The 22227-nt window shown below is 54.9% G+C and overlaps 1 protein-coding gene across 1 annotated transcript in view; it reads left to right on the forward strand.

Annotated features, from left to right (window-relative positions):
* The window catches only part of HCN4 (hyperpolarization activated cyclic nucleotide gated potassium channel 4), a 153450-nt gene that overhangs the window by 93135 nt on the left and 38088 nt on the right, over positions 1-22227 (forward strand). The window contains exon 4 of the mRNA XM_068144282.1: positions 7214-7432. Coding sequence (XP_068000383.1) covers positions 7214-7432 — 219 coding nt within the window. The remainder of the gene's footprint in view (positions 1-7213; positions 7433-22227) is intronic.

The following is a 22227-nucleotide window of genomic DNA, read 5'->3' on the forward strand; positions in this document are numbered from 1 at the left end:
GGAATTAAACTCGCCTGGTGTGATCTTCCCTGCTTCTCCTCTGCAGCTAAATCACCTTCACATCTGCCACTTCCTAACAGATTATCTCAGAAATGGAACCTCAGGAAATTGGGTTGAAGAACTGGAGAGATGATTAGATGCCCTACCTGTAGTTCAGGTGACTTTCACTCCAGAAGCTGTCCAGGAGTACACCAGCCCCCAGATATCTTGGGTTTGGATCATTCCACACAGAGGGTAATTAGTTCTTCTGGAATCAGATGGTTTCTTCACCTGAGAAGCTTCTGTGCTCTAGTGCCCTGAGAAGATTTCCAGATGTTGTAGTGGGACATCCATAGTGGATGGCATGACTGGTGCAATCATTTACATACAGCCTGTAGTGAAGTAACAGGAGAGGCCACTGAGTCAGGAGACAACCAGGAGCCAGTGGTCTGGGCTGTTCATGGGCTTTGGTACCAAGGTCTTGATGCTAGTTTCCATAATGGCTCTGTTTGAGAGCTGGGGGGATGGAGAGAGCTGGGGGGATGGAGAGAGCTGGGGGGATGAAGAGAGCTGGGAGGTGGGAGGCCAGGGTGGCATCTCTGTGTCACAGAGAGTGGGACTTGGGGGCATTCTGTACTGACCTGCTCACAGCTTTGAGAAGACCAATATACTTGGTGCCCTGATTATACCCAGGAGCCAAAAAACTAGGATGGAACCACTGTGGAAAAAAAATGAATCAATGAATCTTCTGAAGCTACTGCAGCCAAGGGGAGCTGGAAGTGAGGTGCCAAATGCTTTGGAGGCTTCCTCCTTCAGCACGCAGGTGCTGCTCTTCTGCCGCTCCCAAGCTTCCCACCTAGTCTCTTGGCAGTCCATAAAACCAGCTCTGATTCCGAGGCAGCAGGCAAAGAAGATTCATCACCTCTCATCTGCTTCCCAAAGGTTTGATCCCCTTCCAGGGGACCTGTGAAGGGTCTGCTGCTGCCAAAATCATATCAAGGGCTCGGCAAATCCCTGGGTCTCGGCGCTTCCGAGACGGACTGCGTTTCATCTTCAGCAGCTGTGGAAGGAGGGAGGCTTTGAGTGCTACATGGAAGTCTCTGATGACTTCTTTCTGAACTGGCTGTGTGATGGCAGGGAAGGATGTTTTCAGTACTAATTGCTCAACCCCAGTCTCAGGGGCTTCAGCATTAGCTTCCCTACAGGGCACTTTATTAAAAACTGAAAGGCTGGTGAGTCAGCCGCGGAGCGGCATCTGTGCGGGCAAGCAGCAGCTCCCCCAGCCCCTTGCCTGGCAGCTCCTCTGCAGAGAAACCCAAGCTCTGCTGAGACCTGAAGTGGCTGGAAACACGTGGCTTGCTCCCTTGGGTATTGTGCTGCACTGATAAACCCTGCAGGGAAGGCAAATATCCCCCTGTCAAATGCAACGACCTTGCACAGGAAACGCCGCGGCTCCCCTTCTGCCAAAAGGAGAGAGAGCAGCTTTCCTCCCGAGCTTCAACCCCTCCCCATCCCCCAGCGCCTTCTTGGAGTGTGGCTGGTCAAAGGAGGAAGGCAAATGGATGCAGTATGTGCTGTGGAAGACAGAGCCATCCTGCACAGATCTTCTCTGGGATCCTTCCCTCCTCCAGCAGATCTCTCCTAGGGGTGTGGAGCTGTGTTGTAAAGGATGGTGCTGTATCCACTCTGCCCGGGGCAGCAAGAGCAGGGCTGCTTCTCAGTGGCACCCCTGCACAGGCAGTGGCCCCACCAACTAGGGCACAGTCCTACCAGTCCATAACAGGGTGGGCAGAGCAGAGCAGAAGACCTTTCCAGTGGAAGCAAGGTGACAGTCATGGCCAGGGCCTACCCAGGGAGTCCCATTAGGACCAGCAAGAGACAGGGCCAGAGGCAGGGCTGGAAATGAGGCTAAAGCCCAGGGCTGGGCACAGGTACACCTAGCTCAGGAAGGGTCTGTGCTGAAATGGGGCTCCAGCAACAATGGTGGAGGTCCCAGGCAAGGCTGGCTGGGCCAAGACTGATGTACTTAAGAGTCCTGGGAATATCTCTTCTGTTAGATGAAGGCCATGCAAAGCTCTCCCTGGAAATCAGCCCAGAAGAGGCAGGCTCTGTCCAATGTGAAGTTTGAACTGTCATCTCCATTCCTCATCCCATTATCCCCTTCCTTTAAAATGGATCAGGTTTGCCTACCTGGCCCAACAGTTACAGGGTGGTGCAGGGGAGGGCAGTTGTGTTCAGAGGCTTTATTTCACAGCTCCCTGTAAGTGATGTGCAGCAGCAACCCCCGAGTCACAACTCTGTGGCCAGGTGAGATCCCTGCTGAGACCAATGAGGGAGCTGGCAGGCCTGAAATATGTCCTTTCCCTGCAAGCAGCTCCTTGGTACTGTCAAATGTGAGTGGTGGAAGACAGCTACAACATTGTGCTGCTGGACTATGCCCCTGCTCCAAGAATTTGCCACTTGTCTGTGTCTACTTCTCTCTCTCTCCTCTTCTCCAATGAGGGTTCCACCAGGTCCACTCCCATGTACTTGAAACCCAGAACATCCTGTGAGACACCAGAGTGTTTCTTTAGGTGCTTCTCTGAGGTACTGCAGAACACAGCAACTGCCTTTGAAGAGTTCCATGGCTCCAAGTAAGCAGGGGTAGATCTGAGCAGAGGCACTGCAGCCCAGACACTAATCCCAGAGAAACCCTCACAGTGCTGCCAGTGTGGATGTTAGAGGCAAAGCAGTTTGAGAAAGCACAGCAAAGCCACTTAGAGTCCCTTCTGCAGCTGCTCTTAGTGCCTGGCATGTGTCTGAGATAACATCCCTCTTGACTATATTCAAGCACAGATCTGGAGCTCTCTTTTAGCTGGCTTGGAGGTTTGGTTAACGAGGAGTCATATTCTCTCTGCAGTTTAAGGCCTCATTTACCTACCCTAATGAGCCATTGTAGCCACTCCAGTGTATGTGAAGTAGCACAACCCTCCCACCCCAGGGACTGGGGTAGTGGTAGGTGGAGTGCAGGGGTATGGCTCTTGCAGGAGCAAGCTGTGGCAGTGGGAGGCACTGCCATGCTAACAAACTGGTGGCCACACTACATTTGGAACCACTACTGCTAACCTGGCTTCCAGTTCTTAACCTGCCCACTTGTCCTCTGGGAGGCAGGAGTGTGGAGCTGAAGATCTCCTGATCCATATTAGCAAGGAGTGATCACACAGGCTGTGCCTTGAGGATCCAGAGCTCCTTACAGCTGCTCAAAGAGCTCAGAGCTTGTGTCCTAAAGGTAATTGCTCTGAAAGGTTTCCCCTTCATGAAAGTGCCTCTCTTTCAGCAGTCCTTGATGTCTTCTCCCAGCAGACCACACTGCTGAGGGTTATTTGGTTTTTTAAGCACTGCATGTGTTCCTCCAGCCCCCAGTCTGTCGTTACTCAGCACTCTGGCTGGCACGAAGCAGGCTGTCCTCACAGGGAGCCATGCTGCTGATGGGAATTGGGGTTGTGACTTCCAAGTGCAGAGCTTCCAGGGAGCCAGAAGTGTTTCTGCAGGCTATGGGGGCTCACTGCTGTTAGTTGCTGCAGTTTTGGATGACTAATTCCTACAAAACACTGGCAAGTTTCCTCACAAACAGCGCTCCTGAGCAGCAGCTTGCTGGAGGGATGGCTTCTTCAACTTGACCCTGCCTGGTACCCAGATGGTCCCCTTAGGCTCTGATCTTTCATGGCCATTAATAGCCCTGGCAACCAATTTCCTGATGTATCAAATTCCAGCTCAGCTACTCTTACTCTGTCTACCCACATTGCCTCTGGAATTTCAGCTTGTCAGGAAGGGATGGGACAGGTCACCTGCACTACTGCCCCTGCCCCAGCAGAGCTGGGAATGTGCTGCCTACCTTTTTGTAAAGGTGAGGCACCATCACAGGCAGAGGTTGGTCAAGTGTGACTGCTCCTGCCTGTTGTCTCAGGATGAGGTTTTCCCTGCTGGAGCATGGACAAGACACAGAGCTTACAGCACTGCCCACTCTGTAAGGGCAGGGGCGTTACGACTGCTGGGACCCCCGGGCTGAGGGAAAGGGACTGTGGCTCCTGGAAGTGTTAGCAGAGAGGCTGCAGGAATGCCTGTGTAAGGTGTGTGAGGTGCTGGATGCCTTCACAGCTCACAAATGGGTGCTAGAATAATGGGCCCCCCACCCCTTCTTTGGCTAGGACTCTAGGAACTCCAGCACAGGCGTGGGTGAGGCAAAGCAGACTCACTCCCTTGGGTGCTCACACCTCCGGCAGCCCCCCGGGGTTGGATCCCGCTGCCCTCTACAGAGCGCGAATGCTCTTCGCCTGCCGCCGGCTTCCCCTTGAGCTGCAGCTCCTGGCACACGGGCCAGCCGGCCGCCGAGCCAGGAGTCGGTGCAGCAACGACCACATTGTCCGTGCTGACTCGAGGGCAGCTTTTTCCAGGGCAGGAGGCGAGCAGGTCCCTGTTTTGTTAGGGAGGTGAGCCCAGCCGGGCTGGCGCCAGCGAGGAGCAGCCTCTTCTGGGGCTGGGAATGTTCTGCCCCTTCGGTGTCCGCTTCGCTGTCACTTCTGTCGCTTTGCCCTTCGTATTGCAGCGTGGATCGGGCCTGTCTTGCATAACGTCACCCGATACGGGCAGGGGAAGCTATCGCCTGGCTTTGTCCGCGTGCTTATCTCCTAAGCAAGCACTAACACTCTCCAGAGGTCCCAGCTCCTCGCCACGGCTCCCGGCCGGCCGCGGCAGGCGCTGCTTCTCTTCCCTACTTAGAAGCTTACCGCAAACTTTCCCTCGCCATTAGAGCTGCCTGCAGACAGCTCGGCAGCCATCCGCCCCGCCGTGATTAGATAGCTCCAAGGAGGCGCCCAGTAAGTTCCAGGGCTCCCAGCGCTGCCGGTAACTGGCGCTGAGCGTGCCGAATCTCCCCGAGTGAGCTCCCCGAAGGATCACTTGCCTGTTTGACAAGCCACAGACGGAGCCTTCCGTGTGCTGCTGGGCTCTGTGTACCTGCACGGCCACATCCAGAGCCTTAACACCTTCCTAGGAGCAGGGAGAGGAGCGATGAGCCTAGAGGCTCTGTGCTGCAATGAATGGCGCTGTGGCAGAGGGACCTTTCCACATACCTTGTAACAGCACCGTGTGATGACAGTGCGTTTACCGGCAAGGACTTGCTAGCATATAACACCCACAGGACACTAAATGTACCTTGAGCTGTTCCTTGAACTCGAGTTACTCAGAAGCCTCAGGAAACTTTGGGTGCTTTTTCTTCCTATCCCATGATGTAATTGCTGAGGTGCTTCTTGTGCTGGCTGCAGCAGGAGAGCACAGGGTGTCCAAAAAGAGCTGTTGACTTCAGCTGGCTCCTCGTGGTGGTGGTGGCTTATTGCACCTCTCAAATGAGACCATTTGTACTTTCCTCAGCTCCCTGGAAGGAAAAAAACCACCACCACCACCACCCCACCAAAACCCACAGCCCAAACCACCAGTTTTACACTGAGAGGAACTTGCTGTCTGGACATTGTCATCTTAATTGTGTGCCCTTCCCATCTCTTCAGGTAATGAGCAGAGATCCTGACCATTTCCTGACTTGCTGGGGAGTGATTTTCTCCATCTTGCTGCTGGCAGCCTCGCTCAGGCTCTCTTTCACCACTTCTCTGTTGAAGTTCCACTTCCCAGTGGAGCAATCATTTGCCTCAGACCCTTCTCACACACGTGGGTCATGGGGAGAATGCCCCAAAAGCATCATCTCAGTTTCCCCCAGGTTACCACCAGCCTGGCAGGCTGCTGGCTTCCCTCCTGGAAAGTTTTGCTGGAAAGCTTACATGGAATCTGTGAAAAAAACCTGACCAAAGATGACTGCAGTTGGATTCTGTTATTGAATGAAGCCTGCCCAGCTCTTCTTTGGGCAGGTCCTGCCTCACCAGCCTGATCTCCTTCCATGCCCAGGGGACTGCCTGGTGAATGTGGGGCAGGCTGGGGATGGAGTCTGCCTGGACTTCAGCAAGGCCTTTGACACCATCCCCCACAGCAACCTCCTGGCCAAGCTGTCAGCCCCTGGCTGGGACAGCAGCTCTCTGAGCTGGGTTAGGAAGTGGCTGGAGGCTGAGCCCAGAGAGTGGTGGTGAATGGTGCCACAGCCAGCTGGCAGCCAGGCACCAGTGGTGTGCCCCAGGGAGCAGTGCTGGGCCCCAGCCTGTTCAATATCTTGATTGATGACCTGGATGAGGGGATGGAGTCCATCAGCAGGAAATTTGCAGATGACACCAAGCTGGGAGCAGATGTTGGTCAGTTAGAGGACAGAAGGGCTCTGCAAAGGGACCTGGACTGACTGGACAGATGGGCAGAGGCCAACAGGATGGCATTCAACAAATCCAAGTGCCAGGTTCTGGAGAGCAGCCAGGCAGAAAGGAACCTGGGTGGAGTGGTTGATAGTAGGCTGAACATGAGCCAGCAGTGTGCCCATGGAGCCAAGAAGGCCAAGGGCATCCTGGCCTGCAGCAGGCAGAGTGTGGCCAGCAGGAGCAGGGAGGTGATCCTGCCCTGTGCTCAGCACTGCTTAGGCCACAGCTTGAGTCCTGTGTCCAGCTCTGGGCTCCTCAGTTTCAGAAGGAGATTGAGAGACTTGAAGGTGTCCAGAGAAGGGCAAGGAGGCTGGGGAGGGGTCTGGAGCACAGCCCTGGGAGGAGAGGCTGAGGGAGCTGGGCTTGCTTAGCCTGCAGAAGAGGAGGCTCAGGGGAGACCTTCTTGCTCTCTCCAACTCCCTGCAGGGAGGTTGGAGCCAGCTGGGGGTTGGTCTCTTGTGCCAGGCAGGCAAGCAGCCCCAGAAGAAGAGGACACAGTCTGCAGCTGTGCCAGGGGAGGTTGAGGCTGGAGGGGAGGAGAAAGTTCTTGGCAGCAAGAGGAATTGGCCCTTGGGCTGTGCTGCCCAGGGAGGTGGTGGAGTCCCCATGGCTGGAAGTGTTTAGGAAGAGCCTGGCTGAGGCCCTTGGTGCCATGGTTGAGTTGATCAGATGGTGCTGGGTGCTAGGCTGGACTGGGTGATCTCCAAGGTCTTTTCCAACCTGGGTAATTCTGTTCCATTCCATCAGTTCTACTCCAGGAGTCAGATTGCTTCTTTAACTTGCAGAGACGCTTCAAACATGGCCTTTGGGGGTGGGGGTTGCGTGGGGGACACACCGTGCTGGGGTTTGGGCGTGACATGCCCGGTGCCTCTGCTGAGGCTCTGTCTGTCTGTCTGTCTGTGCAGAACGACTCCTGGGGCAAGCAGTACTCCTACGCGCTGTTCAAGGCCATGAGCCACATGCTGTGCATCGGCTACGGGCAGCAGGCGCCCGTGGGCATGTCGGACGTCTGGCTGACCATGCTCAGCATGATCGTGGGCGCCACCTGCTACGCCATGTTCATCGGCCACGCCACCGCCCTCATCCAGTCGCTGGACTCCTCGCGCCGCCAGTACCAGGAGAAGGTAAGGCCTGGGCTTTGCCTCCCTCCCGTGCCCCGCCGCCGGCTTCCAGGCAGGGCTGTCGGTGACCCCCTCGGCAGCCCCGAGGCGCAGAGGCTTTGCCAGCGCAGCAGCTGGCAGTTTGTGCCCCGTCTGCTTGCTCAGGAGGAAAGAGATGCAAGACATCTGCAATAGCCTCCAGCAGCCCAGGCTGGGAGGGGAGCTGCTGGGCAGCAGCCCCAAGGAGAAGGAGCTGGGAGTGCTGGGGGGCAGCAAGCTCTGCATGGGACAGCAATGTGCCCTGGGGGCCAAGAAGGCCAAGGGAGTCCTGGGCTGCATTCAGAGGAGTGTGGCCAGCAGAGCCAAGGAGGTTCTGCTCCCCCTCTGCTCTGCCCTTCTGAGACCTCACCTGGAATATTGCATCCAGCTCTGGGCTCCCCAGTTCAGAAGGCACAGGGATCTGCTGGAGAGAGTCCAGGGGAGGGCTACCAGGATGCTGAAGGGACTGCAGCACTGCCTGGGGAGGAGAGGCTGAGAGCCCTGGGGGTGGTTAGTCTGGAGAAGAGAAGGCTGAGAGGGGATTTAATCAATGTTTATCAATAGCTGAGGGCTGGGGGTCAGGAGGGAGGGGACAGGGACAGGCTCTGCTCAGCTGCACCCTGGGATAGGCCAAGGGGCAACGGATATAAACTCCAGTACAGGAGGTTCCAGCTCATCATGAGGAGGAACTTCTGCACTGGGAGGTCCCAGAGCCCTGGAGCAGGCTGCCCAGAGAGGTTGTGGAGTCTCCTTCTCTGGAGCCTTTCCAGCCCTGTCTGGATGTGTTCCTGTGTGACCTGCGTTGGATTCTCTGCTCCTGCTCTGGCAGGGGGTTGCACTTGATGATCTTTGAAAGTCCCTTCCAACCCTAACACCCTGTGAGGCTGTGATCAGGTGCATCACAGCAGGGCAAGTGGGTGGTTGGTGGTGCCTCTGTCATTTCAGGCTGACATGGTTGTGTCGCTTTCTCCTTTCTGAGCTCTCCTTTCAAATCCCAAGTGACTGTTCCAGGATGTGCAGCTTTTGTTTAGCAGGCACTGCCTTGAAAAGTATCTGGATTATTCACTCCAGTGCTCCTGAGTGAAGCTACCTAACAAACCCCACAGCACAGATCAAAGCTCAGGAGCTCCAAGCAGGTTCCCCCGGGTAGCTGTGGAATTAACTGCACAGTGGTCGAGTTGCGTAATGCAGGGCACGGCCAGGAATGTCACCACTGATCAAGCTACCACTGCAGTAACTGCTGCTGGTGGGTTTGAGGAGGTGCTGGGAATGTATAAGATGACAAGGGGCAAACAGGGTCAGGCACCATGATTCAGCTGATGAGGGATAATCATGGAACTGCCACAATTGCTTCCCTCTTTGCCTGCCTTCAGCACCCAGCTGCCTGCGCAATGACTTTTTGTTGTCGAAAGCAAAGGGGCTGCTGGGGCAGTGAGACCTGCACCTCCAGGACACAGCCAAAACATTTGCCTTCAGCTTCTGGCTGAACCAGCTGGCCTGCACCTCCACAAGGCAGGAGAGCTAACTGGATGGTGGCTGCGTTCAACTAAGAGCAAGGGCTTGGGTGGCTCCAAGCTGAGGAAGGGGCTTCACCACAAAGACAGCCAGCAGGCTACTCTCAGGCATCAGCTAAACCCCTCAATCAGTAGGGCTGAGGATGCCATAGGCAAGGAGGTGTGATGTTCAAAGTCTTTATGGTTGCATTGAGTCTGAAGATTAAGAGGAAGAATTAGTTGCCAGCCCTGTTCTGACCCTGCCAGCTGCTAACTTGGCCTCAGTGCAAGGGTAGCCCTTGTTCAAGTGGCACAGGCTAGGTGGATTTGAAGTTGAGGGAGGAGGTGGGAGAAAGGAGTTGCTGGATGGCTTAGGAACAGGTTTGAGACATGGGGATTACAACACAGCTGCAGAGCTAGAGTAGGGCAAGGAAGACAAGAGGCTGAGTCATGATCTAAGGATAGGGAAGATCTCAAACCGCAGCTGGAACTGAAAGAGGGGAAAAGCCCAGGAGAAGACATGTGGGGGACTGGGATCCAACTAAAGCACTGGGGCTTTGCACAGCTTTGCCACTGTGCTCCAGACAGGCTGGACTAATTCTACTTGAGAGCAAGGCATGCCAGAGAGAAGGACACTGCAGCACTAGGAGTGCAAGCTGATCAAATCTCTGCATGCAGAGTCTTTATTCAAATGTGTTTGAAGTAGCATGGAAGTCAAGGACTGATTTGTAAATCCAACCACCTGGCCCAAGCAAGCTGCAGCCAATTTTACACCTGCAGAACTGGGCACTGGGGGATTTATCCCCAGCCAGGTCTGAAGACAAGGGCAGAGCTGGCCCCTGGCCGTTGGATCCCAGTCAGCGCTGAGGGCAGCCAGCAGGGACCGCGCGGGGGGGGGGCAGAAGCAGCAGGGCTTGTTGGAGCCTCCTTAGAACCTGGAGATGTGAGTGGGAGGGTTAAGAGATCCAGAAGAGAAGCTTTGTGACAAGAGGATTCAGCAAAGGATGCATTTGGTGGTTAGAGCAGGTTCACTTCCCAGGCTCTCCTCCTCAGAGTAAAGCCTCGGGGAGCGGGGCTGTTCATTTTCCCTCTTGCAAATGGGACAAATGATGGCCTGAAAACAAATATGTATTTACTGTCTGCATTCCTTAGCACTTTGAATGGCCGTGATTAAAATGAGGCTGCTTGGTGATTTGCAGCCCTGCAACTCAATTTAGTTCAGTCCCTGTGGGACAGCGTGGCTGCTGGAGCGTAGCAGAAGCAAAGAATCTCAACAAGTTTGGAGGTCGATTGGTGGAAGCAGGCAGCAGTTTAGAGACCTCTGCTGAGTACAGCTCAGGGCTGCACACACATGGCTCTGCCTCATCTCAGCAGAGCCTCAGCCTGCAGAGACCTGAGCAGCTGGGCTGGGAGTAGCCAAAGGGAGGTGGTGAGGAGGGAGAGGCATAGCAGAACTAAGACAGGAGCAGGAGGGAAGGTTGCAGCTGGTAAGAGCAAATTCACCAGCAGCTAGCACTGTGCCCTCGTGGCCAAGAAGGCCAGTGGTCTCCCTGGGTGCATGAGGAGAAGTGTGGTCAGCAGGGTGAGGAAGGTTCTCATCCCCTTCTACTCTGCCATAATCAGGTCACCTCAGGAGTACTGTGTCCAGTTCTGGGCTTCCCAGTTCAAAAGAGACAGGGAACTACTGGAGGGCCACGAGGAGGGTGAAGGGCCTGCCTGGAGCAGCAATGCGAGGAGCCCTGGGGCTTTTGAGCCTGGGGAAGAGCAGCCCCAGAGGGGATCTGAGCAATGCTCAGCAATAACTAAAGCATGGAGGGCAAGAGAATGGGGCCAGACTCTTGCCAGTGGTGCCCAGGGACAGGACAAGGGGCAACAAACTGGTACCCAGGAGGTTCCACCTGAACAGGGGGAGAAAATTCCTTTGTGGGGTGGAGCAGGCTGCTCACAGAGGTTGTGGAGCCTCCTTCTCTGGGGAGATTCCAACCCCACCTGGCCATTGTGCTCCTTGGGCAGGCTGCTGTGGGTGCCCCTGCTCTAGCAGAAGGGGTTGGACTGGGTGAGCTCCAGAGGTCCCTTCCAACCCCCAGCATGCTGGGGTTCTGGGACTCTGTATTCATGTGCTGCAGGGAGTTTGTGGTGAAGTAGCAGCTTGTTCAGATCTCTGCCAAAGCAGCTTGTTCCTCCCTTGTACAAACAGGGCTTTGGAGCAGAGCAACCACAGCCAAGAGGCGCTGTCTGCTGGCCTCAGTAGCAGGCCTGTCTCACTCTGGGTTGAATTCACTGAACATTTGGACATCCAATCCCTGCCCTGTCCAAATCTCCTCCAGCAGCATCTGACTTCATCATGTGCTCTCTAGGACCTGTGGGGTGCCAGGAAGCATGGAGAATGTGGAGAATGAAGGTGCACCCTCTAAGACAGTGTAGTGCTGAGGTGTCTGAGTACAGGTGAAGAGTCCCATGTGGCAGAGAGCACTCACACCAGCTCAGGCACTGGAGGTGGCACAGCCATCATGTAAGTCTGGCTCTGTGCCTCCCTTAAGAAGCTCTGAGTCAGAAGAGCTCATTAGAGCTGGCACTCTGGAATGACTGCTTTAGTTCCAGCCCAAGAGGCCAAGACAGAAGGCCCCTGTCTGTCTGTCCCATCTTGCATTGCAGAGTGTGCTTTGCTCTGAAGTACTTGTGCATGGTCCCAGTCAGTGGCAGAGGAGCTGGCTCTTCCTTCTTAACCTCAGTCTGGTGTCTGACTCCAAAGTATTGTTGCACCCCAGATTGGTGTCTGCTCCCTCCATGTGACAGGATATCACTGCAAGTCCACCCTGAAGGGCTCTGCTAGAAATACCTCCCCAGGCCATACTGTGCAGGTACTTGATCTGACAGCTGCAGTTGAAGAGGGGAAGCCTCACACCCCCATTTTCACCCAGAGCTCCCTGCCACTGCTCTCAACTGCACCACCTCACCCTTGTGCACCATGGTTTTCACTTCTTAGACCTTACCTGAGCTGGTTTCTTTCTTCTGGGTTAGTTTTCTGCCAAACTAGTGGCTTGATTTACCTTACTGTGGAGTCCAGTGGCTGCCAGAGCTGCTGCAGGGTGCTGCTGGAGGAGGTATGCAAGCAAGAGCAGAGGGGTAAGTCCCATTTCAGCTCTTCAGGGATCAGCTCAAGCCTTACCTTGGGAGTTCATCACTGACTGCAAAACAATCCCACAAGCTGCAGTAGCTGGCTCATGTGAGGGGAAGAGTGATTCCTGTTGAGGAGATCACAGAATTGGGTTGGGAGGGACCTCCAAAGGTCATGTAGCCCAACGCCCTGCAGCCAGCAGGGACATCTGCAGCTAGAGCAGGTTGCTCAGAGCCCCAGACACCCTGACCTGCAGTGGTTCCAGGGATGGGGCATCTCTGGGCACCTCTCTGGGCAGCCTGGGACAGGGTTTCTCCATCATTGGAGAAGAATTCTTCCTTGTATCTAATCTGAATCTCCCTCTTTCAGTTCAACCCATCAGCCCTTGTCCTGCCACAACAGGCCCTGCTAAAAATCTGTCCCCAGCTTTCTGATCTGCCCCTTTAAGCACTGAAAGGCCACCAGAAGGTCTCCCTGGCCTGAACAACCCCAGCTCTCCCAGCCTGGCCTCACAGCAGAGGGCTTCCAGCCCCCACATGATTGTTGTGGCCTTCTCTGGACATTCTCCAGCAGCTCCATGTCTGTGCTTTGCTGAGGACTCCAGAACTGGCCCCAGCACTGCAGGTGGAGACTCAGCAGAGTGGAGCAAAGGGGCAGAATCCCCTTCCTCCAGCTGCTTCCCATGGACATGGTTGGGTGTGGGCTGGCAGCACTTAGTGCCAGCTCATGCCCAGCTTTTCACCCACCACAGCCCCAAGTCCTTCTCCTCAGGGCTGCTCTCCAGCCCTTCATCCCCCAGCCTGGCTTGCTGAGTAAACCAGACCAGTCTTCACATCCCTTTCCTGGTTTTGCCAGGCTCCTCAGGTAGTTCCTTTCACTAATCCTTAGGGTCAGCTGGGTTAATACTGGTGCCAGGTCCCCACCCCCCTCCCCCACTCCTGCCCAGCTGGCTCTGTGACCTTGAGGCTTTGGGGAGTGGTGCTTGTGCCGCTTGCTGCAGCCACGCTCCTTGGAACAAAGCAGAGAGGGGCTCTGGGCTTTGCTCTCCCATCCCAGCAGGATGCAAGCAGCGATGGGCATCCTGCAGAGAGGCTCAACTCTGCTGTGTTATCTTCTCAGGTACATATGGAAGAATGACTGATGAGAGGTAGGAACTGCTGCTGTCAGCACTGCAGAGCCCAGTCAAGCTGTAATCTCCCCTTCCAGAGCCTCATCTCTCCTCAAGATCTGTCTCTCCACTGGCATTCTCTCAAGCACTCTGCTCTCCACATTCATTCCCCTGCTCCTTCTCCTCCCTGAACAGTCTGCCCAATGCCTCTTGTTCCTCAAGCAGAAGTTAGACCAGTATTTGTTGAAGTGGAGGAGAGAGACTCACTGCTGTTGTGCCTGCTACCACAACAGGAGCTGAGTGTCTGTGTTCTGGGCTTAGGTAGTCCTTGCTTTTTCTGGGAGACCAGCAGCCTAGAATCTTGTTAGACAGCAGGCCTAAGGAGGGCCCTGGGGGTTCTGAGGCTATGCAATCACATTGCCTAGACTGGAAATGACCTTTAAGATCACAGAATCACAGAATGCATCTGGTTGGAAGGGACCCTCAAAGGTCACCTTGTCCAACCCCCCTCAGTCAGCAGGGACATCCCCAGCTAGATCAGGTTGCTTGTGGCCCCATCAAGTTTGACCTTGAGTGTCTCCAAGAATGGAGCCTCCACCATATCTCTGGGCAGCCTATTCCAGCATGTCCCCACTCTCTCTGTGCAGAGCTTCCTCCTGAAGTCCAGCCTAAATCTGCCCTGCTCCAGTTTCCAACCCTTGTCCCTCCTCCTCTCACCACAGGCCCTCCTGAACAGTCCCTCCCCAGCCTGCCTGTAGGTCCTCTTCAGACATTGAAATACAGCTCTGAGGTCTTCCTGGAGCCTTTTCTTCTCCAGGCTGAACAGCCCCAGCTCTCTCAGCCTGACTTCGTAGCAGAGGTTCTCCAGCCCGAGATCATCCTGGTGGCCTCCTCTGGACCTGCTCCAGCAGTTCCATGGCTGCCCTGTGTTGAGATCATTCAGCCCAACGATTAAACTCATAGCTACAGGGTGCTGTGAGGGTGAGTTTGGTTTGCCTTGGAGTATCTAGACAAACTGAGGTAAGGAAACTCTTCCAGGTGTGATGATGAAGTGGCTAAGGTACAGCTGAAAGCCCTGGCAATGGCACCCCTGGTCTGCTTTTGTCAGGGAGAGATGGCCAGGACCTGCAGTGCTCAATGCCTCTTTTATTCTTTCTTCTTTTCTTCAAAGCACCCAAAGCTGTCAGGGACACCCCAGCAGGTGAGAGCAGCCCTCAGTCTGACCCTTCCCAGCTGCTCCTGTGGCTTGAAGGCATTTTGCTGCGTGTTGGGTGCCCTGAGCTGCCTCCAAATGAACCTGAGCAGGGCCTTGGGTGCAGAGATCCTAGCTGGGGTCCTGCATGCAGGATAATCACATTAGCCTGGCACTGTGCCCTCACTGATTAGCACCCCCTCCTCCCCTGCTTGAAGCAGAGCTAATTAACCCAAGCACAGCCCTGTACCAAAGCTGCATTAATTCATCTGGCTCCAGGGTTGGCTTAGCCAGTGGTACCTTGGGGATGACACAACACAGATACAAGAAGATAACCAGTGTCAGACACTCTGAGAGCCTGGAGCTGGGCAAAGGCTGCCATGATTCCCACAACTGCTCTGCCACAGAGCTGCCAGATGGGAAATGTCTTCTTCATTACCAGTCTGCACAGGATTTGAGGTGGCATTCCCAGGAGGATTGGTCACCAGTGTCTGTAGCTGCCTTCCTACCCTCACCATGCTGGGGTTCTGTCAGCAGCCACCAGGATGATCTCGGGCTGGAGAACCTCTGCTACGAAGTCAGGCTGAGAGAGCTGGGGCTGTTCAGCCTGGAGAAGAAAAGGCTCCAGGGAGACCTCAGAGCTGTATTTCAATGTCTGAAGAGGACCTACAGGCAGGCTGGGGAGAGACTGTTCAGGAGGGCCTGTGGTGAGAGGAGGAGGGACAAGGGTTGGAAACTGGAGCAGGGCAGATTTAGGCTGGACTTCAGGAGGAAGCTCTGCACAGAGAGAGTGGGGACAGGCTGGAATAGGCTGCCCAGAGATATGGTGGAGGCCCCATTCTTGGAGACACTCAAGGTCAAACTTGATGGGGCCACAAGCAACCTGATCTAGCTGGGGATGTCCCTGCTGACTTGGGGGGGTTGGACAAGGTGACCTTTGAGGGTCCCTTCCAACCAGATGCATTCTGCGATTCTGTGATCTTAAAGGTCATTTCCAGTCTAGGCAATGTGATTGCATAGCCTCAGAACCCCCAGGGCCCTCCTTAGGCCTGCTGTCTAACAAGATTCTAGGCTGCTGGTCTCCCAGAAAAAGCAAGGACTACCTAAGCCCAGAACACAGACACTCAGCTCCTGTTGTAGTAGCAGGCACCACAGCAGTGAGTCTCTCACTTCCACTTCAACAAATACTGGTCTAACTTCTGCTTGAGGAGTTGCCTTGGTTGCCACAGCAGAGATTCTAGGGGGGATTTGGCTTCTCACTGCTGAGAGTGGAGGCCAGACAAAGTGTCCTGTCCTTGGTGGCCGCCTGGTTGCAGCAATGTGTTCGTGCAGGCATGAGCACCACGTGTGCTGGCATGGGCAGGAGACTGCTCCTGCCTCAGCAGTTCTGTGTCCCACTGTGGGCTTTCACTTCATGATCGGTTCAGAACCTCATTTTGGCACTTGAGCTGTACATAAAGAGATAGATGAATAAATAAACCCAGCCATCCTGAGGCCAGGCTCCAGGCTGCTCCCAGCAATGCTGATTTCCAGTGGCACAGGCTCACTGGTCCCTCTGCCCCATCTCCAGCCTTTGCCTGGAGGCAAGTTTTAATGCATTGCTCTTGTTCTGCTCTTCTGATGAAAGCAGGGTTGATTTCTTTTCCCCACCACACCTCCAGATGCGTGGATCCAGTGACAGGACTCTGACATCTCCCAGCTACCCTCTGGTAGGAGTTTCACAGTGCTTAATGAAGAGTGAAACAGTCACTTACAGGGCCCAAAGTTCCCTGTGCTAGGATGTGGCCCCTCAAGGCCAACAAGGTATTCTCCTCAGGTACCTCATCCAGGCTGGAGCTACTCATGGAAAACAAGCTGTGAGCTCTGTGGCTGTGAGGTGCAGGTTTGCACACCAGGCATTGCACAACCTTCCTGTGGTGCCCTTGGATTACAGCTGGAGGCTGAATCATAGAATGGTCAGGGTTGGAAGGGAGCTCAGGGCTCAGCCAGCTCCAGCCCCCTGCCATGGGCAGGGACACCTCACACTCCAGCAGGTTGCTCACAGCCACCTCCAGCCTGGCTGCAAACACCTCCAGGCAGGAGGCTTCCACCACCTCCCTGGGCAGCCTGGGCCAGGCTCTCACCACCCTCATGGGGAACAACTTCTTCCTGACATCCAATCTCAATCTCCCCACTTCTAGTTTTGCTCCATCCCCCCCAGTCCTATCCCTCCCTGACACCCTCAAAAGTCGCTCCCCAGCTTGCTTGGAGCCCCCTGCAGATCCTGGAAGGCCTCAATTAGGTCTCCTGGGAGTCTTCTCCTCTCCAGCCTGCACAACCCCAACTCCCTCAGTCTGTGCTCACAGCAGAGCAGCTCCAGCCCTCTGCTCCTCCTCCTGGCCCTTCTCTGAAGCAGCTGGAGGAGCAGACATGGGGCATTGCTCACAGCAAATGTTTGTCCCACTGGCCAGTGGAATAAGGTTCAGCAAGGCCAAGTGCTGGGCCCTGAACTTGGGCCACAACAACACCATGAACTCTCTTGGCTTGAGGAAGAGTGGTTAGAAAGTGTCTGGTGGAAAAGCAGCTGGGGGGTGTTCATTGGCCACCACCTGGATATGAGCCAGCAGTGTGCCCAAGTGGCCACAGGCATCCTGGCCTGGATGGGCAATGGTGTGGCCAGCAGGAGTGGGGCAGTGATTGTCCCTTTGTACTCAACACTGGTGAGGTCACAGCTTGAGTACTGGGTTCAGTTTTAGGCTTCTCACTACAAGGTGAGAACGTGTCCAGAGAAGGGCAAGGAGGCTGGGGAGGGGTCTTGAGCACAGCCCTGGGAGGAGAGGCTGAGGGAGCTGGGCTTGCTTAGCCTGCAGAAGAGGAGGCTCAGGGGAGACCTTCTTGCTCTCTGCAACTCCCTGCAGGGAGGTTGGAGCCAGCTGGGGGTTGGTCTCTTGTGCCAGGCAGGCAAGCAGCCCCAGAAGAAGAGGACACAGTCTGCAGCTGTGCCAGGGGAGGTTGAGGCTGGAGGGGAGGAGAAAGTTCTTGGCAGCAAGAGGAATTGGCCCTTGGGCTGTGCTGCCCAGGGAGGTGGTGGAGTCCCCATGGCTGGAGGTGTTCAAAAAGGGATTGGATGTGCAGTTGGAACCAGTTAGTCATGAGGTGTTGGGTGACAGCTTGAACTTGATGAGCTCTGAGGTCTTTCCCAACCTGACTGATTCTGTGGTTCTAAGGTATTGAGATGCTGGAGCATGTCCTGAGAAGGAAAATGGAGCTGCTAAAGGGTCAGGAGAACAGGACTGGCGAGGAGCAGCTGAGGCACCTGGGGCTGTGTAGCCTGGAGAAAGGGAGGATGAGAGGAGATGTTCTGGCTCTCTACAGCTTCCTGTAAGGAGGCTGGAGTGAGGTGGGGTCCTCTCCCTAGGAACAAGTGACAGGATTAGAGCAAACAGCCTCAGGTTGCCCTGGGGGAGGTTTAAATAGAGAGAAATCAATAGAATGAACCAGGTTGGGAAAGACCTTTGAGATCATCCAGTCCAACCTCTCACCCAGCACCAGCCCATCAACTGAAAGTTGATCAACTTGGATGCAAGGGAATTTTTTTTTCCCCTGAAAGACTTTTCAAGCAGTGGAGCAGGCTGCCCAGGGAGGTGGTGGAATCTCCATTCCTGAAGGTGTTTAAAAGCTGTGTGGATGTGGTGAGGGCCAGGGTTCAGCAGCTCTCTTGGGAGTATTGGGTCAATGGTTGGACTCAGTGAGCTTAAAGCTCTTTTCCAGCCTAAATGATTCTGTGATGCTGTAATTCCATGAGCTGCTCTCCTAGGGCCCCTGGAGTCAGTAGCCATTCCCACTGCTTGCAGGCCCTGTGCCCTGGGTCTGTGGCTGCAGACCCAGAGCCGTGTGCCAGCGGCTCCCTCCCTGCGCCGGGGCTCCCTGGCTGGTGCTGCGGCCGCTGCAGGAGCACAGCCAAGGCATGCAAGGGAACAACTGCTTCATCAGACTCCCCATCGACCCCAGGCAGTCTGCTGCCACCTCACAGCTAGGAAATGGAGCTCTCTGAAGCAGAGGCCTCCCCTGAGTAGGTTCTGATTAACTGCAAGGGGAAGCAACCACAGCAGCTGATGGTTGCAGCCATCCTCAGCACAGTGTGTGGAAAGCAGGGGGGAACAAAGGCTCCAGGAGTTCTCTGCTGCTGTCTGTGGCCTTTGTAACACAGCAAGAGATAAAAAGCTCGAGTCTAGGCAAGATCATTGCAGCAGCATCTTTCCATGTTTCCATGCTGAAGCATGTGACATGCAATGCTTCAAAGTCTTCTTCCTGTAGCAAGTTGAGCTACTGCCATGGAAGCACTCAGAGCCCGGCCAGAGAATCACAGAATCATTTCAGGTGGAAAAGACCTTCAAGAGCAGTGAGTCACAGGCTGAACAGCCTCAACTCTCTCAGCATGGCCTGACAGCAGAGGGCTTCCAACCTTCTCATTACTGCTGTGGCCTCCCCTGGCCCTGCTCCAACAGGTCCCTGTCTGTGCTGGGGACTCCAGGGCTGGTCCCAGCACTGCAAGGGGGGGTGGTGTCTCAGCATATGCAGCAGAGGGGCAGAATCCCCTCCCTGCCTCTGCTGCCCATGCTGCTGGGGATCAGCCCAGGACAGGGCTGGGGCTGGGCTGGCAGCACTGCATGCCAGCTCATCTCCAGCTCTTCACCCAAGTCCTTCTCTGCAGGGCTGCTCTCAAATGCTGTGAAGCTGCACTGGTTTACTGCTGATCACAGCTCAGGGAAAATTGAGTTGCAGCTGTGTCCATCTGGTGAAGCTCCTGGCGTGGTCTATACCCCTGTGGGGCACTAACCCACCTGACTGATCTGTGTGTACCAAAAGAAGAGGGCTAGAAAAGGTGCTGAGGGGACTGGAGGCATCTCTGTGAGGAGGAAATGCTGAGACCCCTGGGGGCTCTCCCAGAGGGGATCTGACCAATGCTCAGCAAGAGCTAAAGGGTGAGGGGCAAGAGACTGGAGCCAGACTCTTGTCTCTGGTGCACAGGGACAGGGCAAGGAGCAATGGACACAAACTGGACCCCAGGAGATTCCACCTAAACTTCTTTGGTGTGAGGGTGCTGGAGGCCTGGAGCAGGCTGCCCAGAGAGGCTGTGGAGTCTCCTCTGGAGAGATTCCAACCCCCCCTGGCCATTGTGATCCTGGGCAGGCTGCTGTGGGTGCCCTGCTTTAGCAGGGGGGTTGGACTGGATGGTCCCCAGAGGTCTCTCCCAACCTCACCATGCTGGGACTCTGGGGTTCTGTTACTCAAAGAGAGGTCAGTGCCAGGCCTGGGATGTGAGCAGCTCTTTTGGATCTTTTCTATATACAGGAGTAAGGCAAGGAAGTCATTAAGCCTTTGCAGCCAGTGATTTGTTACTGCCAGAGGCAGGAGGATTCCTGCTAGAGACTGATGATGTGGAAAGGGTTAAAAATACCTAGCTCCCTTTGGACTTTGAGTGATGTGAGCTGTGGTAGAAGGGGAGGGAGCTGGTGAGGCAAGTAGGGAAAGTGGCCAGTTATAGAAGTGAAACTACTCAGCTAAATGCTTTCCTTTTGATATATTAATACCTCCTTCAAGGGCTTATTTGAGGAAAAACAGACTTAAGAAAATGAGTTAGGATTTAAATGGGCTCAATTGTCTTCAAAGGGATTGAAATCGTTCCTAAATGAGCCTTTCCAGTTGAACTCAGAGAGGCTGCTGAGCTCCAGGCCTTCCTCTGAGCACAGGTCAGGCTGGGGACATGGAGATGAGCAGAAGGCTCAACAGACAAGCACCAGGGAGAAAGGTGGCACAAGGGGACTGGTGGGTTAGGCCTGGCCATGTCTCAGAGACCCTCAGAGGGGTGCCAGCTCGAGAGGACTTGAAGTGGCTTTAGGGAGTGCCAGATCTCAGGAAGAAATTCTTCACTAGGAGGGTGGCAAGACTCTGGAAGGGATTGCCCAGAGAGCTTGTGGATGCCTCCTCTCTGCAGATCACAGAATCACTGAATGTTAGGAGCTGGAAGGGACATCAAAAGCTCATCCAGTCTGGCAGGAGCACCCAGGGCAGGGCATACAGGAACACAGCCAGGTGGGGTTGGAATAGCTCCAGAGAGGGAGACTGCACAACCCCCCTGGGCAGCCTGCTCCAGGGCTCTGTCACCCTCACAGGGGGAAGATTTTTTCTCCTGTGTCCATGGCACTTCCTCTGCCTCAGCTTCCACCACTGCCCCTTGTGCTGGCATTGGGCATCCCCCAGCAGAGCCTGGCTCCAGCCTCTGGGCACTGCCCCTGCTCAGCTCTATAATAATGGAGGTCAGCCCTCAGGCTCCTCCTCTCCAAGCTGAAGAGCTCTCAGCTCCTTCAGGCTCTCCTCCTAAGGAGACCACAGAATCCAGCACAGGTCATATGGGAACACATCTAGATGGGTCTCAAAAGTCTCCAGGGAAGGAGACTCCACAACCCCTCTGGGGAGCCTGTCCCTAATCATTTCAAGCTATCAGAGAGAAGTGGTTGATGCTTTCACTTTGGAGCACCTCTGCAAATGCCATCTGTGTGCAAGGGAGAGCAGAGAGCGCCCTGGGGGTGCTCATGGCCAAACAGTCGAACAGGAGCCAGCAGTGCCCAGGGGGCCAAGAAAGCCAAAGGCCTCCTGGCTGGGATCAGCAATGCTGAGTCCAGCAGCAGGGAGGGAATTGTCCCCTGGGGCTCAGCTCTGGGGAGGCCACAGCTGGAGTATTGTGCTCAGCTCTGGGCACCTCAATCCAAGAGAGATGTGGAGGTGCTAGAGCCAGGGCAGAGCAGGACAAGGAAGCTGGGAAGGGCCTGGAGAAGAAATCTGATGGAGAGCAACTGAAGGAGCTGGGGATGGTTGGTGTGAAACAGAGGAGGCTGAGGGGAGACCTCCTGGCTGTCTACAGCCACCTGCAAGGAGGTTGTGGAGAGGCTGCTGCTGGTCTCTGCTCACAGGTAATTAGCTACAGAACAAGAGGGAACAGCCTCAATCTGTGACTGAGTAGGTTTAGAGTGGACAGTAGGAAGAATTTGTTCCCCTCAGGAGTGGTCAGGGGTTGGAATGTGCTGCCCAGGGAGGTGGTGGAGTCCCCAGCCCTGGATGTGCTTGAAGGTGTCTTGGCTGTGGTGCTTGGGGCTATGGTTTAGGGGTGAGCCTTGCAGAGCAGGGTTCTGGGCTGGACTTGGGGATCCTGAGGGTCTGTTCCAACCTGGCTGTTTCTGTGACTGTGAAGAGCCCACAAAACTCTCCAGCTGGCAGTGAGTGAGGGGAGGTAGCAGAGGCAACGACAGGGCAGCCAAGATGTGTGCCCCCTGATAATCCCAGCAGAGACTCGGGGCTCCTTCCTTTACAGGGCTCTTCTGTAAGCCTGGCTTTCATTTGCAATGGGAAGCAGAACCTTTCTTTCTCTGCAGAAGTAGATTTGTCCTGTTTTTCCACTCTGAGCCTTATCTAGGGACAGTGACTGTAGGAGACTCTGACAAGCCCTGGGGACGCTGCAGAGCAGTAATTTATTGCTCTTTGTTACAAAGCAATAAATCCAGGTGCAGCAGTGAATAAGCAGAGCCTGGGTTGCTCCATCCAGCCTCTGCTTGCACAATTGAGAAGCTGGGGATGTTTTCCCTGAGATGTAAAGGTCAGTTGAAGATTGATAGCCAGTGCTTGTGGTGGAGAGAAGAGGAGCAGCAGGCAGGTGGCTGGCAGCGGATGCTGCGAGGCATCTGGTCACACTGGTCCATGGGCCCAGTCAAGATGCTGGAACAAAACAGAGAGCACAGGCTGAGGTCATTTATTCTTTCAAAGAAGAACTGCTTGGGGGGTGAGGGTAGAGCTAAGGAACCTGACTCAGCAGAAGCTAGTGCTTAAGAGTGA

The sequence above is a fragment of the Melanerpes formicivorus genome, unplaced genomic scaffold (genome assembly GCF_026170545.1).
Source record: "Melanerpes formicivorus ecotype bairdi unplaced genomic scaffold, bMelFor1.0.p_v2 SCAF_10, whole genome shotgun sequence".
Taxonomy (NCBI): Eukaryota; Metazoa; Chordata; class Aves; order Piciformes; family Picidae; genus Melanerpes; species Melanerpes formicivorus.